The following is a 17,398-nucleotide window of genomic DNA, read 5'->3' as shown; positions in this document are numbered from 1 at the left end:
ATAATTGTTACCTAAATCTTACAACGTAAAATTTTTCTCGTTTTTGAAGGGAATATTATGCTCGCCTTTCCTCTCCCAGTAATTACGATACAAAGTGCAAGCAAGCAGAAGACTTAGAATTTTGAATGCTAGGTAGTACTGTGTGATTCCTATTGAATATCACGGTCTTTTGGAACAAACAGATTCTCTTTTGTGAAAAGCGAAAATTTGTGGAAGTTATCCCACCGACATAGACTATCATAGTTGTTCAGAATCGTATCCATCTGTCTTGCTCTTCAATAACAGCGTCAAGAATTTTTCAGAGCTACATTACGACGCAGATCATGAAAAGCTGCTTCTTAACGCTGGCTGCTAAGAGGAACTTTAACCTAAAGTGCGCTCGATTTTACTCCGGAGACGCCAAGCAATATTGAAAAATTAATAATTTAGCCTTTTTCAGCCAGGAAGACAGTAATTAAGATCTAGAGCACTACATATTTTATTTTTGATGAAAAGGTCAGTTTCAATATTCACATTATAAAGTAACACCAAAGGACAGATTTCTTTAAATCCTTTAACATTATGAAGGAAAGAGGACCTGGTAAGATTAGGGAACAGTAGGGAAAATTAATTTTGCAGCAGAAACTTTCGAGGCTGCTTGTCTGTTCGTTCTTCTTGCTCTTATCAGGAATACGTAATAATTTTTCTAGTGGCCATTAGAACGTCTTGCAACCAGCGTGTCTGCATGCTATAATTCGTTCATCATAAGAAAAAACCTGATGTAAACATTGCACTATGTATTCTTCCCTGTTTGCTGGAACCCCATTGGATTCCCGTTTCACGTGGGACTGCAGCCAAGCTGTCTCGAGTACTGTCAAGTAAGACAATAAGGGTACGTTTTGTGCTGTACGTTACGTGCACATCTACACTACTGGCCATTAAAATTGCTACAACACGAAGATGACGTGCTACAGATACGAAATTTAATCGACAGGAAGAAGATGCTGTGATATGCAAATGATTAGATTTTCAGAGCATTCACGCAAGGTTGGCGCTTGTGGCGACACCTACAACGTGCTGACATGTGGAAAGTTCCCAACCGATTTCTCATACACAAACAGCAGTTGACTGGCTTTGTCTGGTGAAACGTTGTTGTGATGCCTCACGTACCATCACGTTTTTGACTTTGATAAAGGTCGGATTGCAGGCTATCGCGATTGCGGTTTATCATATCGCGACATTGCTACTCGCGTTTGTCGAGATCCAGTGACTGTTAGCAGAATATGGAATCGGTGGGTTCAGGAGGGTAATATGGAACGCCGTGTCGGATCGTATCACTAGCAGTCGAGATGACAGGCATCTTATATGCACGGCTGTAACAGATGACGCAGCCACGTCTCGATCCCTGAGTCAACAGATGGGGACGTTTGCGAGACGACAACCATCTGCACGAACAGTTCGACGACGTTTGCAGCAGCATGGACTATCATCTCTGAGACCATGGCTGCGGTTACCCTTGACGCTGCATCACAGACAGGAGCGGCTGCGATGGTGTACTCAAAGACGAACCTGGGTGCACGAATGGCAATACGTCATTTTTTTCGGATGAATCCAGGTTCTGTTTACAGCATCATGATGGTCACATCCGTGTTCGGTGACATCGCGGTGAACGCACATTGGAAGCGTGTATTCGTGATCGCCATATTGGCGTATCACCCGGCGTGATGGTATGGGGTGCCATTGGTTACACGTCTCGGTCACCTCTTGTTCGCACTGACGGCACTTTGAACAGTGGACGTTACATTTCAGATGTGTTGCGACCCGTGGCTCTACCCTTCATTCGATCCCTGCAAAACGCTACATTTCAGCAGGATAATGCACGACCGCATGTTGCACGTCCTGTACGGGCCTTTCTGGATACAGAAAATATTCGACTGCTGCCCTCGCCAGCACATTCTACAGATCTCTCACCAATTGAAAACGTTTGGTCAATGGTGGCCGAGCAACTGGCTCGTCACAATACGCCAGTCACTACTCTTGATGAGCTGTGGTATCGTGTTGAAGCTGCATGGGCAGCTGTACCTGTAAACGCCATCCAAGCTATGTTTGACTCGATGCCCAGGCATATCAAAGCCGTAATTACGGCCAGAGGTGGTTGTTCTGGGTACTGATTTCTCAGGATCTATGCACCCAAATTGCGTGAAAATGTAATCCCATGTCAGTTCTAGTATAATATATTTGTCTAATGAATACCCGATTATAATCTGCATTTCTTCCTTGTGTAGCAATTTTAATGGCCAGTGGTGTACCTAGCGATAATACGGGGCACATATTCACCGACGCATTTAACTTGGAGAGAGAGAGAGAGAGAGAGAAATGGCTCAAATGGCTCTGAGCACTATGAGACTTAACTTCTGTGGTAATCAGTCCCCTAGAACTACTTAAACCTAACTAACCTAAGGACATCACACACATCCATGCCCGAGGCAGGATTCGAACCTGCGACTGTAGCGGTCGCGCGGTTCCAGACTGCAGGGCCTAGAACCGCTCGGCCACTCCGGCCGGCAGCAGAGGAGCAATACAGCTTCGAATGTTATTTAATTTTTAAGCAGAATGAAATGAAATAATACACTGCAAATCTCCCACAATACGCTCTTTAGACGCCTAGACGAAAACTGCAACACGTTATCGTTTTTAGCTATCGTACTATTGTAACTATAAACAAGAAAGATGAAAATTCCGGACTTAACCACAGGGTAGTTTTTCTGCATACGCTGTGTGTAACGCAAGAGTATTGAAGGATTTCATCGTGTATTTAAATACTGAAGCCACTGAAGGTATTACTTGAAGTCAGAGTCGTCAGGTAATCTCTTAGCTCTTTCCTTATCCGAATCCGAGAAATATATTTCAGTTTTGGATGTGTCGCCTGCTAAGTTGATAACGAGCCTATCAACAACAGAATCCACGAAGCCAACCAGGCGCAGCCTTTTCTCTTCTTTTATGACGAGCCGTTCTATATCACGCCAGCGTTCTTCAGTGAAGTGTGAAAAAGCTGCGTGCGTTAGTTCCAGTACGTCTGGCAGCTTAACACTCTTGATACTTCTCAGGTGAAATCCTGCAGCTTGGCTCCATATCAGCTCTGTTGGGTTCATTTTGTAATGGTACAGCAGCAAATGTAAAAATGCACCACTTTTATGATGCGCTCGATGCTGTGAAAATGATTGTTTTTCATGTTTCGACGATACTTATCTACCTCTGTGGTATAAAACGATGGACGTCGTCCTGATAAAGAGGATTTGGTTTCTTATTTTTGCCTTAAAAATTAAATTGTTATGTTTTCTTAATTTAAATTACTTTTATGGGCAGTATTTCATAAAATATCGATAGTTAAGAATTTGTATTTGAAATGGGAACAGAAATTTCGCGTCCAATATGTAATTAGAAGCAAGACGACATGCATTATTCATAGAAAATGATGATGAGTTACATAATTACGAGATGTAGGTATTTCAAACTGAACGAGAAAAAAAAGTGATATGGGGCGGCTTGATCCAATGCACAAATAATCGCATTTCGCTCACATTCCAATACGCTACCGACTATGGTGCAAATTAATTGGAGGATTGTGTATTAAACAGTAAGAAAAGCCTATTTCTCAGCATTTTTTTTATCGTGTTCCACGCGCGTGTTTCACTACAGACAAGACAGCAGCCTCAGCCATTTTTATACTGGGCATTAACAACGCGACAATAAAGAGCACAACGCTGGCAGAGGCTGTGACTGTACACGATTTTTGAAAGAAAAATAACAAAGCTAAAGCGTGAAACATTCTGGAAACATACCCCGAGCTGTAGCAAAGCCATGTCTCCGCAATATCTTTTGTTCCAGGAGTGCTAGTTCTGCAAGTTTCGCAGAAGAGCTTCTGTGAAGTTTGCAAGGTAGGAAATGAGGTGCTGGCCGATGTACAGCTGTGAGGATTGATCGTGAGTCGTGCTTGGTTAGCTCAGTATGTAGAGCACTTGCCCACAAAAGGCAAAGGTAACGAGTTCGAGGCTCCGTCTGGAACACAGTTTTAATCTGCCAGGAAGTTTCATATCAGCGCACACTCCGCTGCAGAGTGAAAATCTCATTCCGGAGACTCATATATAATTTCCTGGTCAGGGGGTCCAAAGATTGAGTGAGAAGTACATAGTTGAAGATCGTGCAGACAGGACCATGTGATGTCTGTCTCGGTAAGCGGATAGCTTCACTGCCCATTTTAAGTTAATCTCAATTATGGCTCGACTGAGAGGAATACCAGTATAATAATAATTTGGTATATTAAAACTTCGACAGATGTAACAAGTTCTCCTGTTGAAATACCTTCAGAAGCTCCCCAGTTTCGAGCCGAGTTCTTATCAGCTCAAAATTCCAGCTTTAGCTCTTGTGCCTTTCACCTTCTGCTAGATCAGTGGTCGTCCATATTGTGGCCTGTGTCTCGAATCAAGTGTTCGTGCTGCTTGCTGTTTTCAGTTACGTTTTATAGTAATATGCTTCTAGCAACTAACATGAGGATCCACAAATGTAAACTAATGTTAAGAGCTTCTTAAGAGTGTATTTTTAGTGCTTATAAAGTAAACTCCCAATCGCACCTCCCTCAGATTTAGTGGCGAGATGGCCCAGTGCATAGCCCATCAGAAACTGAACACAGATGAAGCATGGAAACAGGATGAAGGTGTACTGAATTATGAAAAAAAGTAATATAGAAACAATGAACGGTCCAAGATTAACAAGTGCTACATTGAGGGAAGTGCAAGAGCCGCAGAGTCATGGTCAAGAACCGAACAGAACCGCTAACGGAGTCTACGCCTACTCAACGTGAAGACACGCTTGGATGTGCTGGCCGACAAATGACCTGCTACTCAAGGCGCTCATATACGAGGTGTGGCTAGAAAAAAACCGGACTAGTACTGGTGAAACAATAAAACGAATGCAATAAGGCTGAAAGTCGCGTGGCCTGTCACGTGACTCTCGCTCCGCCTACTGCTCGAGTTTCATCTGCCTCCTGCACTCAGTCTGCCCGTGGCGTCTGTTTTAAGTAGTTGACGTTTTGTCTGTGCGTCGGAAAATGTTGAGTGTACAGAAAGAACAGCGTGTTAACATCAAATTTTGTTTCAAACTAGGAAAATCTGCAAGTGAAACGTTTGTAATGTTACAACAAGTGTACGGCGATGATTGTTTATCGCGAACACAAGTGTTTGAGTGGTTTAAACGATTTAAAGATGGCCGCGAAGACACCAGTGATGACACTCGCACTGGCAGACCATTGTCAGCAAAAACTGATGCAAACATTGAAAAAATCGGCAAACTTGTTCGACAAGATAGCCGTTTAACAGAGCAGTGTCTGAGTTAACAGGAGTTGACAAGGAAACTTGTCGAACAAGTTTACCGATTTTTTCAATGTTTGCATCAGTTTTTGCTGACAATGGTCTGCCAGTGCGAGTGTCATCACTGGTGTCTTCGCGGCCATCTTTAAATCGTTTAAACCACTCAAATACTTGTGTTCGCGATAAACAATCATTGCCGTACACTTGTTGTAACATTACAAACGTTTCACTTGCAGATTTTCCTAGTTTGAAACAAAATTTGATGTTAACACGCTGTTCTTTCTGTACACTCAACATTGTCCGACGCACAGACAAAACGTCAACTACTTAAAACAGACGCCACGGGCAGACTGAGTGCAGGAGGCAGATGAAACTCGAGCAGTAGGCGGAGCGAGAGTCACGTGACAGGCCACGCGACTTTCAGCCTTGTTGCATTCGTTTTATTGTTTCACCAGTACTAGTCCGGTTTTTTTCTAGCCACACCTCGTATATATATATATATATATATATATATATATATATATATATATATATATATGTGAGGTGTGACAATAAAGCAATGAGACAGATTTTCTTTGCAAGATGTAGCAACCCTGCAGGCTTGCGTAGGCACAATATCTTTGACCTTGATCTATAAGCTGTCACATCGATGCTACTGCTCAGTCGTGAGTTGTGCTGTAATAAGTTAACACATGTTTGTGTCTCTTGTCACGGAAATGGAACCGCATAATATTGAGCAATGGTATGCATTTGTTTTTGCGTTACATTGGGTGAAAACGCGACGACAACTTACGGTAAGCTTCAGAAGGCTTTTGGATAGGAGGTTATGTCAAGAGCACAAGTTCTTCATTGGCATAAAATGTTTGGTGAAGGCAGAACGAATGTTGAAGATGAAGATCGCAGTGGACGACCATCAACCTCATGGACGGATGTCAACTTGGCCAGGGTGCATGAACTCCTACGATCTGATCGAAGATTATCCGTGAAAATGATTGCAGAAGAACTGGACGTCAATCGAGAAACGGTTCGTCTAATAATAAGTGAAGATCTTGGTATGAGAAAGATTTGTGCAAAATCACGATAATGCGCCATCCCATACTGCTCTGTCAGTACAGAAATTTTTAAACTCAAAACAAATTTCATTACTACCACAGTCACCTTATTCACCAGATATCGCTCATGCGACTTTTTTTTTATTTGCAAGAGTCAAAACGGCTGCCAAGGGACACCATTTTCAAACAACACAAGATGTCCAAAAAGCTGTGACGAGGGTCTTGGAGGATATTACAGAAGATGAGTTCCAGAAATATTACCACCAATGGCAGAAGCGCTGGAAAAAGTGTGTGCAATCAGAAGGGAACTACTTTGAAGGAGACAACACTAAACTTGACTAAAATGGTAAGCAACATTTTTTTTTTTCACATCAGTCTCATTACTTTATGGTCGCACCTCGTATATTGCGGTGGTTTTTTTTCTTTTTATTTAGGGTAAAAGTGGCGGTGGCAATTTTTCCTTCTTTATTTTTGAATCTCAGTACTCACCGGGGAGGGGGGGCTGGCTGTTGGACTCCAAAGCGGATGAGCCGGGTTCTAAACTCCCTTGTTCCATTTATTTTAATTCCCCCTCCCCCTGCCCCCTTCCCCCCAACATTATGAGCTGCCTCTCCGGTCATCAAAATGTTTGTTCTCTTCTGCAGTCTTGGCAGTTGTCATACTATGCACTTGTTATAGAATATGAGACATGTGGTAAGCACAGATTACTATCGCAAGTAAATGTGATAAATAGTGAGAGCAGGTGAGATACAATATAGAAATGGAAACAACAAAGAAACGGTGTGAAATGTGTTATAACAAAGAAATTCAAGAGTCAAAACTTCCAAAACGGAACACGACTTCAAAAACGTTAATAAGATAGGTTTTGACAGAGCATAAAGGAACTGTGTGATTATGAAACTTGCATTCATTTATTGCAGCTTTTGTGACAGACTATTAGGTTTCCATCATTTCCTTGGCAGTGATCACATTCACACAAACACCTAAATCAGGCAAGGAGGCATATCTACTCACTCACCAGTTGAACAAATTAGGCGCACCAGTAATAGATTTCTGCCATATGACACACATACTATCAGTAATGCCGTGTATGACACACGATACATGTTTTCCGGTGGAGGATTCGGTTGACTTGTTGCCTTGTCATCAAATGTTTGTGTTTCCCATTTGAAAACCAATTTCTTTCGGCTGCTAATGGTGCCCACTGCGCGGGTCATCATCATGTATAGAATCAACTTTCATTATAGGTCCCTTCTTCGTTACACCTCACTGTTGCAAACGGATGTTACAAGACACAGACACAAATTTGCACTGTGAATTTTTTACCACGACGCCATGGCAGCTCTGTGTTGCACTTCTTGGACTTGGACCATTCACTACGTTTATTTTGCTTTTTTTCTCACAGTTCAGTGCACCTTCTTCCTGTTTTCATGCTTGATCTGTCTTCAGTTTCTGACGGGCTTCCCACTGGGTCCCCTTACCACAAAATCCGAGGAGGACGTGATACTTAGAGAAACAGTAATATTTTTAGATGTGCTTATTTTTAATCGCTGCTGGTGAATTCGGCGGTGAGCTAAGTTAAGACTGCCACTTATGTGCCGCCACTGCAGGGTACAAGGGTGGGACCGGCCGTGGTGGCCGTGCGGTTCTACGCGCTGCAGTCCGGAACCGCGGGACTGCTATGGTCGCAGGTTCGAATCCTGCCTTGGGCATGGATGTGTGTGATGTCCTTAGGTTAGTTAGATTTAAGTAGTTCTAAGTTCTAGGGGACTGATGACCTAAGATGTTAAGTCCCATAGTGCTCAGAGCTATTTGAACGAGGGTGGTTTGAAAGTCCTCAGAACGGAATAGAAAAAAAGTACTTACATCACTGAAACTTGGTCCAACGATGTTCCAGTGCCTTCATCCCATCCCAAAAATGAGTTTCCTTCAGGCCTACAAAATAGTTGTCAACTCTGGCTATCAATTCTTCGTTTGTTAAGAATCTTCTTCCACCAAGAAAAATTTTCAGTTTTGGGAAGAGATGGAAGTCTGACGGAGCCGCATCAAGTGAATAAGGCGAGTGTGGCAACAGTTCGTACCTTAGTTTACGTAATTTTGCCATGGCGATGGCACATATATGCAGGCGGCCATTGTCGTGGCACCCATGCTGCAGATAATTTTTTCATTTCTAATTCTTCAGTTAAAATGTGGTATATCCTTTCAGATGATATCTGGCAAGCGTGATCAATTTCATGCACTTTCAATCGGGGATCCTCCATGATCATTTTGTACAATTTTGCAATGATTTCTGGAGTGTGACCACTGCGCAGGTCATCATCTAAGCTCTCCCGACCAAATTTCTATTTATTGCCCACTTGGCAACAGTTGACTATGAAGGAGCAGAGTCCCTCAGTGTATTCTGGAAATTGGCATGAATGTCCTTTGCTTTCCTATCTTTCTTTACGAAGTCCTTAATCACTGCTAGAATCTCGATTTTTTCCATCTTCGCGAATCACTACGTGGGAACAACAACATAGCCACATCACCGCCATAACTCTCTTTCCAGAGCACTGACGTGGCACGCATTTACAGGCAACAGTCGAATGAATATCACGTGGACAACTCATTGTGCTAGTGCTGACCTCTCGTGGTGATTCCGAGAACTTTTCAAACCACCCTCGTAAACAGAAGTGAGACGGGGAATGTTTTATTGTTTGTTTTCCGATGCTGACAACTCACGGACGAGCACAGCTGGCACCGATCGGCTGCTGTGGTATAAATGTCAAGCAGAAGTAACATGGATTCGTGAATGCACATTATAGAAACAGCCATCTTCACATAGGGTACATGTTTGTAGCAAGTAATATGAAATCAATCTAAGGCTCTTGTAATACAATGCATTGAATAAAAGACGAATGACACTCAAAACATTTAGTAAACATCTGCGATCGTGTCTCATATTGTAATTACTGTTATTAATTAGTATAACATACTAATTTATAGCCAGCTTTGAGCTTGACATGTTGAGTGTCCTGAAATATATGTCAAAAACATAACATCAAGTACTTGAAAATGGCATAAAAGGCCGAAATCTGGTCTATACTTAAATGAACAATAAAACAGTCTAATGGCGGTGTGTTCCTTTAAAAAATATTGTATGGCTGTTGCTCAGCCACATCAAAAACTGTTTAATTCATGTAGGCTATCAGCTAATAGTGAGATCGGTAGGGGAAGGTGTGGTAAAATGATGACCAGGACGAGAAAAGTGATCATTGCATATTCTATTTTTGTGTTAACAGATGGTATTGTGTTTACTGTCAACCTAATCTCACTTTCCCGTTGCCTGTACATGTGCTCAGTACAATGTCTAATCATGGTTGGAAAAACTCTGCTGACAGTTTTTGTTATATTTGTGTTGAATTTGTGATTAAAAAAACACCAAAGAAACATTACCGACTTTGGGAAAAAGGTTTATCTATCATACCTTGGATCTAAAATTGGTGATCAAGATAAAACTTGGGCGCTGCATAAGGTATGTTTGTGTGTGTTGAATATCTGAGAAAATGGTCCAAAAAGGAGAAAAAAAGCCTTTAGATTTGCTGTTCCTATGATATGGAGGGAGCCAAGAAATCATTCCGATGATTGCTACTTTCGCAGTGCTGATATTACTGACAATAATTCGAAAAACAAGAAGGTAATAAGCTACCCTAACCTTCTGTCCGCCATCCGACCAGTAGGGCATGGTGTAGATTTGCTGGTTCCTGATTTAAATTCTATTCCAAAAGTAATATTTTCTTATGTACTATCTGATTTAGATGATAATGAATTCCATTATTATTATTATTATTATTATTATTATTAAGCATTACAATCCATGAAGGCTTTTTGCTGCAGAATGGACAATGTTGAACCACTTTGCTCTGTCTTTACAAGTAATTTGCCACTGTCTGTCATGTCCTAGTTTTCTGAGATCGTCTTGAATATTGTCCAAGTATCTCATGCGTGGGCGTCCAAGAGGTCGTCTTCCGGTGGGAATCTCTTCAGTCACTTTCTTGATGGTCCTGTTTGGTGGTGCTCTGATGACATGCCCTATCCATTTCAGTCTTTTGGCTTTAATTTTGGCCACTATATCGGAGTCTTTATATAATTTGTAAATTTCATTGTTATTTAGCAATCTCCATTCATCACTGATCCTATCTCTTATGGGTCCAAATATTTTTCTCAAAATTTTTCGTTCAAATACTCTTAATCTGTTTTCCTCTTTTTTTGTGAGAGTCCAGGTTTCAGATCCATAGGTGAGTACTGGTATAATCAATGATTTGTATACTTGTAGTTTGGTGTTCCTAGAAATTAACTTGCTTTTGAAAACTGTCAAGAGACTATAGTAGCATTTGTTAGCCTTCTGAATTCGTGATTCTATTTCAATTTTTATGGAGTTGTCAGAGGTTACTATTGTACCAAGGTAATTAAATTCATTTGTCTTTGTGAAAGCTGTGTTATTAATTTGCAGTACATTATTATTTGATGGATAGCGGGATAAGATAAAGTACATTGTTTTGTCTGTATTCAGCTGGAGGCCTGTGCCATTTGTGGCTTTAATTAATTGTGCTGTAAGAAGCTTCAAATCATTCTCACTGTCAGATAATAATGCAATGTCATCAGCGTATGCTACAATATTAATTTTGCTTTCCAGTTGTGCTCCAATTTGTAGTAGCTTTACTTTTTGAATTATTCTATTGATTACTATGTTAAAAAGAACTGGTGAGAGTGAATCCCCTTGTTTGACTCCAGTTTTAACCTCAAAGTCTTCAGAAAGTTTGCTGGCTACTTTTATTTTGTATTTTGAGTTTAAAGTGCAAGATTTTATTAAATTTATCAATTTGTTAGGGATGCCAATCTGCCTCATGCACTTCCATAAATATTCCCTGTTGATACTGTCAAAAGCTTTTTTAAAATCAATGAAAAGCATATGTACATTTTGATTGAATTCATATTTCTTTTCACCCAACATCCTTAGGACATATATATTGTCAATAGTCAATCTGTTAGGTCTAAATCCACATTGGGCATCATCTAGGGAGTCTTCAACGTAAGGGCTTATCCTTGCTAACAGTATATTTGTCAGAATTTTATATGTTGTGTTTAGTAATGCAATTCCTCTGTAGTTTGAACAATTTGTTGGGTCCCCCTTCTTGTATATAGGGCACACAACTACTTCTTTCCAATCATGTGGGACCTGTTCCTGCTTCCAGATGTTGGTGATGATTTTGTGTAAGCAGTTTACAAAAGGAAATTTACTGAGCTTCCATATATCTGTGTCTATACCATCACTTCCAGGAGCTTTATGTCTCTTCAGCTTCTTGATGCTTTCTTTAATTTCTGCTAAGCTGGGCTCTTCGTCCGATGGGTCAGCAGTAAGATATTCATTGTCATCTTCCTGAGAGACGTTTATAGTTGGAGCATTTAGTAACTCATTAAAATATTCCTTCCATCTGTTAGCAATGTCACTTCTTTCTGTTAGCAAGGAGCCATCTGGGTCTGTTATGAACTGTCCATAATTTTTTATATTCCCACTTTTAAACATATTTATGCTCTTGAAAAATCCTCTGGAGTCTGTGGTACGGTCATTCTCAGCTCTTTTTAATTTGTAATTCATAAAATCCCTTTTCTTTTTCCTAATGAGTTTCCTGGCAAGTTTCTGTTTCTCTTCAAAAATAAGTTTGTTTTGTGTTATTGGTTTTTGTAGGAATTTTTCCCTTGCTAATTTTCTATCTTCGATAGCGTTCGAGCACTCGGCATCAAACCAGGGGTTCTTAGTTGTAGTAAAATGTCCCAAAACTGAGGTAGTTGCTCGTATGATATTTTCTTTCAGAGCGTTCCAAGCTTGATTAGTATCATCATTGTTAATTTTACTTTCCACTTCAGGTTTGTGTGTTTCTAATTCTCTAATGTACTGGTTGAGAATGTTTGGGTTTTTCAGTTTCATTGTATTAAACCTAGGAACACCATTTAATTTAGACCATTTATGTCTTGAGAGTGAGATCTTGAACTTGGCTTTTACAAGAAAGTGATCCGAATCACAGTCTGCTCCCCTTTGACTTCTGATATCATGTATGCATTTATGATGTTGTTTTTCGATTAATACATGATCAATTTGATTTTTTGTGATGCCATCTCTTGAAGCCCATGTTTGTTTATGTATATCTTTATGTGCAAAATATGTACTTTTGATCAACATGTTTTTGGAAGTGGCAAAGCTAATAAGTTTTGTTCCGTTTTCATTACTCTGCTGATGTAGACTATGAGGTCCAATTGTAGGTCTATAATGAGTTTCATGTCCTAACTTGGCATTGAAATCTCCTAGAATTATTTTAATTGAATTTTTCGAGAATGTATCATATACCTGTTCCAATTTGTTGTAAAATTCTTCTTTAATATTGTCCTCTTTATCCTCTGTTGGAGCATGGCAATTTATAACATTTAAAGTCTTATATTTGCATTGAATCGTAATGTGAGATGAATTCCATTGCAATACTAAAAGTCTAGGGCCCAAATTGTTTACTCAGACTGAGCTTAACGATTCGGTTAGGGATCTGGGCTTAACGAATGAAAAAGCTGAATTGCTTGGCTCTAGATTAAAAGAAAAGAACCAGCACATACATACATAGAAAGAGAGAGAAGCAATTTTCCAAGGTTTTTCATCAAGAAGGTGATTTAATGTACTGCTCAGACATTCCCAGTCTGAGGAATGAGTTTGGTATTGAATACAAAAAGGAAGACTGGAGGCTGTTTATTAATTTATCCAGAACTAGTTTAAAGGCTGTTTTATTACACAATGGTAACATGTATGCATCTATACCTGTTGGACATTCTGTCAAATGAAAGAAAGATATGAAAACCTAGAAATAGTGCTAAATAAAATAGGCTATTCTGCTCATGGTTGGATGATATGTGGCGATCTAAAAGTAACATGCATGCTCCTTGGTCAGCAAGGTGGATTTACCAAATTTCCATGTTTGAGCTGTAAATGGGACAGTAGGGCTAGGGATCAACACTGGTGCAGAAAGAACTGGCGTGTGAGAGTGTCTTTAAAACCTGATGAGAAGAACATTCTACGCAAAAACCTTGTAGATCCAAAAAACGCACTCCTACTACATCTATCTATAAAGTTAGGCCTAATGAAACAGTTTGCCGAAAGTTTCCATACCTTTCAGAAGCTAAACTAAAAGAAGGTGTCTTTGTCGGACCTAACATTAGAAAATTGATATTTGATGTTAACTTTGAATCAACACTGACCATAAATGAGAAGGAAGCATGGGTATCATTCAAGCAAGTCGTTACAAAGTTCTTAGGATATGAAAAAGACCCAGAATGTGTGTCTATTATAGCTACAATGTTAAAGAAGTTTAAAACTTTAGAATGTTTAATGAGCCTGAAAGTTCACTGTTTGAACAGTCACCTTGATTACTTCCCGGACAATATGGGAGATATTAGTGAGGAGCAAGGAGAGCGTTTTCACCAGGACATTAAAGTGATGGGAAAACGCTACCCAGACCGCTGGAAACCAACATGATGGGAGACTATTGTTGGTCACTTCACTGAGAAGTTCAGAAGGGACTCAGCGTAGAAAACAGCTACATAATAAGCTTCAAAGAAAAAAAAGACAAAGAAAATACAAACCAATTCCCCCTGACGAGTGAAACCTGTACTAATACATGCCATTGTTTTAAGTAGCTTACTGTAAAAACAAACCATGGTTATGTTGTAATAAAGCGTTTTATTAATTTCTCCATTTACCGTATAGCATAGGATTTTTATACTATGTAGTAAAAAACATATTATTCGAAAACTATGGGTGATACAAAAAAACTAAGGCTATGTTTGGATTCAGCTCACACAAATCTATAAAAATCAGCTATCAAAGTAAATAAAGCTTTAAAAAAATAAAAATAAAAATTTCGTTGGCCTGTGTACGTGGTAGAAGAAACTAGTGTAAGAATGTGAGTGTCAGTGAAGTAGTGCTCACCTCCTCTTCCGCCCACATGACCAGGAGCACCATGTAGATAAGGCCCTGAACCATCGGCAGCTGCAGAACCAACAGTCGCAACTTGCGGACGTTGCACCTAAACATAAAAGACAGAGCGTCAACATCTGCAGCAAACTCACCATATGGTCAAAGGAAAGTGATGACTTGTTAGATCAGTTTGGCTTTAGGAGCAGGAAACGTACCAGACAGGCAATTCTGATACTTCGTTTGACAATAGACGCAACACTTAAAAAAAAAAAAAAAGTCGACGCACATTCATAGGATTTACTGAACTAGAAATTTTTCCAAAGATTGTACGACGTCTGTTCAAAAAATTCCGTCAATGTTTTGTTGAGTGAAATGTGGTTGGCATCCCTGCGCACGCCTGTGTTTAATGTGTAACTGCCGGAAGTGCCATTGTTATATGTTACTTAGTATTGTTCAGTGCTATATTGAGTAGAACGTTGTGTCACACAGTTTGCGAATTTCGAGATAGCACAGTTAGAGAAACAACGCGTTTGCATTAAATTTTGCTTGAAACTCAATAAAACCTTTACAGAGACATACCATATGCTGCACAAAGCCTACGGTGAGGAGTGCTTAAGCCGTACTCAGTGTTAGGAGATTTAAAATCGTGATTGTTGATTATCTCAGTAGGTGGGACTATACCAGGCACGGCCTACATCTCAACAGGAAAGGGAAGGGGAAACTGGCTGGGGTAATAGCAGGAAATTTAAGGGGGGGGGGGAGGCACTGCCATGAATGGTAAAATACCAGTGGTTACAGGTGTTGGAGCAGCACCTTTTTTAGGATAGGTAAGACAGAAAGATGTCAAGTTCTACGAGAGGTCAGGATTGAAACAAATCTTCAGTTTAGGAAAGAAATTAAACAGCACAATTCTAGCACATTGGATCACCAATCACAGCTATCAATTATAAATTTTCTATCTCCACCAAGTTGTATCTCAGTCCTAGGTAATTGCATTTATGAATTAAAGTCACCCAACCCAGTTGACATAATCTGCCTCTCTGAACACCGTGTGACCACTGGTATAGGAACTAGGCCTAAGCACAATGAGAAACTCAGACAGGAGAGTACTGCAGATGTTAGAATAAGGAAAGTTTTTCATAAAAGTATAATTAAAAATAATGTAAGTATATTTCATCAAAATATTGGGAGTTTAAAGAATAAAGTAGATGAGCTTCTGGTTTGTTTAGAAGATTTAGAAGCTGAGAATGAAATAGATATACTACGCCTGTCTGAGCATCACATTGTTACTGATATGGATAAGGTAAATGTAAGTGGATATAAGCTCTCTGCACATGTAATGAGAGAAAATATGGAGAAAGAAGGAGTTGCCATATATGTCAAAAGTTATCATTGTGCAAAAAGTATAGAAACAAAAACGTTTTGTGTAGAGAAACATATAGAAGCATGTGCCTGTGAGCTTAAATTAAATAAAGGCACATTTATAATTGTAACTGTATATAGGTCCCCATCAGGAAACTTTCATCTATTTCTGAAAAATTTGGACTCCTTGTTGTGCTATTTGTCAGACAGGGGGAAGCAAATTATTATTTGTGGGGACTTCAATGTAGATTCTCTGAAAGAGGGTAATAGGAAGAATGACCTTGAAGTATTACTCGGTTCTTTCAATTTGACACCCGTTACTGATTTTCCTACTCGGGTGGTAAAGGATAGCAGCTCACTGATAGATAACTTCTTTATAGACCAAGATAAGTTTAACCAGATAAATGCTCAGCCTGTTGAGAATGGTCTTTCTGATCATGGTGCACAGCTAGTTACAATATATGACATAGCTCCATTCAGCAATACTAAACAGTCCTCCAAAGTAGTACGTTCAGTCAACGATTTAACAATTGCAAATTTCAGGGAAAGCCTACAGCAGTTAGACTGGAATGAGGTGTACCGTGAACCTGATGCCAATTTAAAATATAATTTATTTCATGACATTTTTGTAAATGCATTTGAAAACTGCTTCCCCAAGAAAATAGTTAAATATACTCGTAAGAAACCTTGTAACAAACCATGGCTTACTAAGGGTATAAAAATATCTTGTAACCGGAAAAGGGAAATGTATCTGACAGCAAGAAAGAGTAGTGACCCAGAAACTATCAAACATTATAAAAACTACTGTGTTATATTAAGAAAAGTTATTAAAAAATCCAGGAGTATGTGTATCATGTCTGAAATCAGCAACTCTGATAATAAAATTAAAACAATTTGGAATATTATTAAAAGAGAAATAGGTCAACCAAGAGCAGAGGAAGACAGTATTACCATCAAATTGAATGAAAACTTTACGAACAAAAAGTCAGAAGTTGAAAATATTTTTAATAATCATTTTCTAAATGTTGTGGATATAGTAGGATCCAGGTGTTCATTAGAAGATGCTAGGCTGTTAATGGAAGAGGCCACACCTATGCAATTTGATACAATTGAAATCTCACCCACTTCTCCCTCTGAAATTAGGAAAATAATAAACTTGCTTAAAAGCAAAAACTCACATGGAATTGATGGCATTTCCAGCAAAATACTAAAAGCTTGTTCTCAACAGATAAGTAAGATTCTCAGCCACCTGTGTAATAGCTCTCTGGAACAGGGCATTTTCCCTGATAGACTGAAATATGCTATTGTTATACCTTTGCATAAAAAGGGGGATAGATCTGATGTCAACAATTACCGTCCAATCTCCCTTCTAACAGCTTTATCCAAAATTTTTGAGAAAGTAATGTATTCAAGAGTAGCTTCACATATCTGTAAAAATGAAGTACTAACAAAATGTCAGTTTGGTTTCCAGAAAGGTTTTTCAACAGAAAATGCCATATATGCTTTCACCAGTCAAATTTTGAATGATCTGAATAACCGAACACCACCCATTGGGATTTTTTTGTGATCTCTCAAAGGCTTTTGATTGTGTAAATCATGAAATCCTGCTAGACAAGCTCAAGTATTGTGGCATGAGTGGGACA

At 39.5% G+C, this 17,398-nt stretch overlaps 1 protein-coding gene across 2 annotated transcripts in view; it reads right to left on the bottom strand.

Annotated features, from left to right (window-relative positions):
- LOC126210209 (organic solute transporter alpha-like protein) overlaps positions 1-17,398 on the bottom strand; it is a 340,980-nt gene that overhangs the window by 37,260 nt on the left and 286,322 nt on the right. For both annotated transcript variants that reach the window (XM_049939388.1, XM_049939389.1), the window contains exon 5: positions 14,406-14,502. In XM_049939388.1, coding sequence (XP_049795345.1) covers positions 14,406-14,502 — 97 coding nt within the window. The remainder of the gene's footprint in view (positions 1-14,405; positions 14,503-17,398) is intronic.

This window comes from Schistocerca nitens, chromosome 10 (assembly GCF_023898315.1).
Source record: "Schistocerca nitens isolate TAMUIC-IGC-003100 chromosome 10, iqSchNite1.1, whole genome shotgun sequence".
Taxonomy (NCBI): Eukaryota; Metazoa; Arthropoda; class Insecta; order Orthoptera; family Acrididae; genus Schistocerca; species Schistocerca nitens.
Note: the sequence above shows the minus strand (reverse complement) of the source record. Positions and strands in the feature narration are given on the sequence as shown.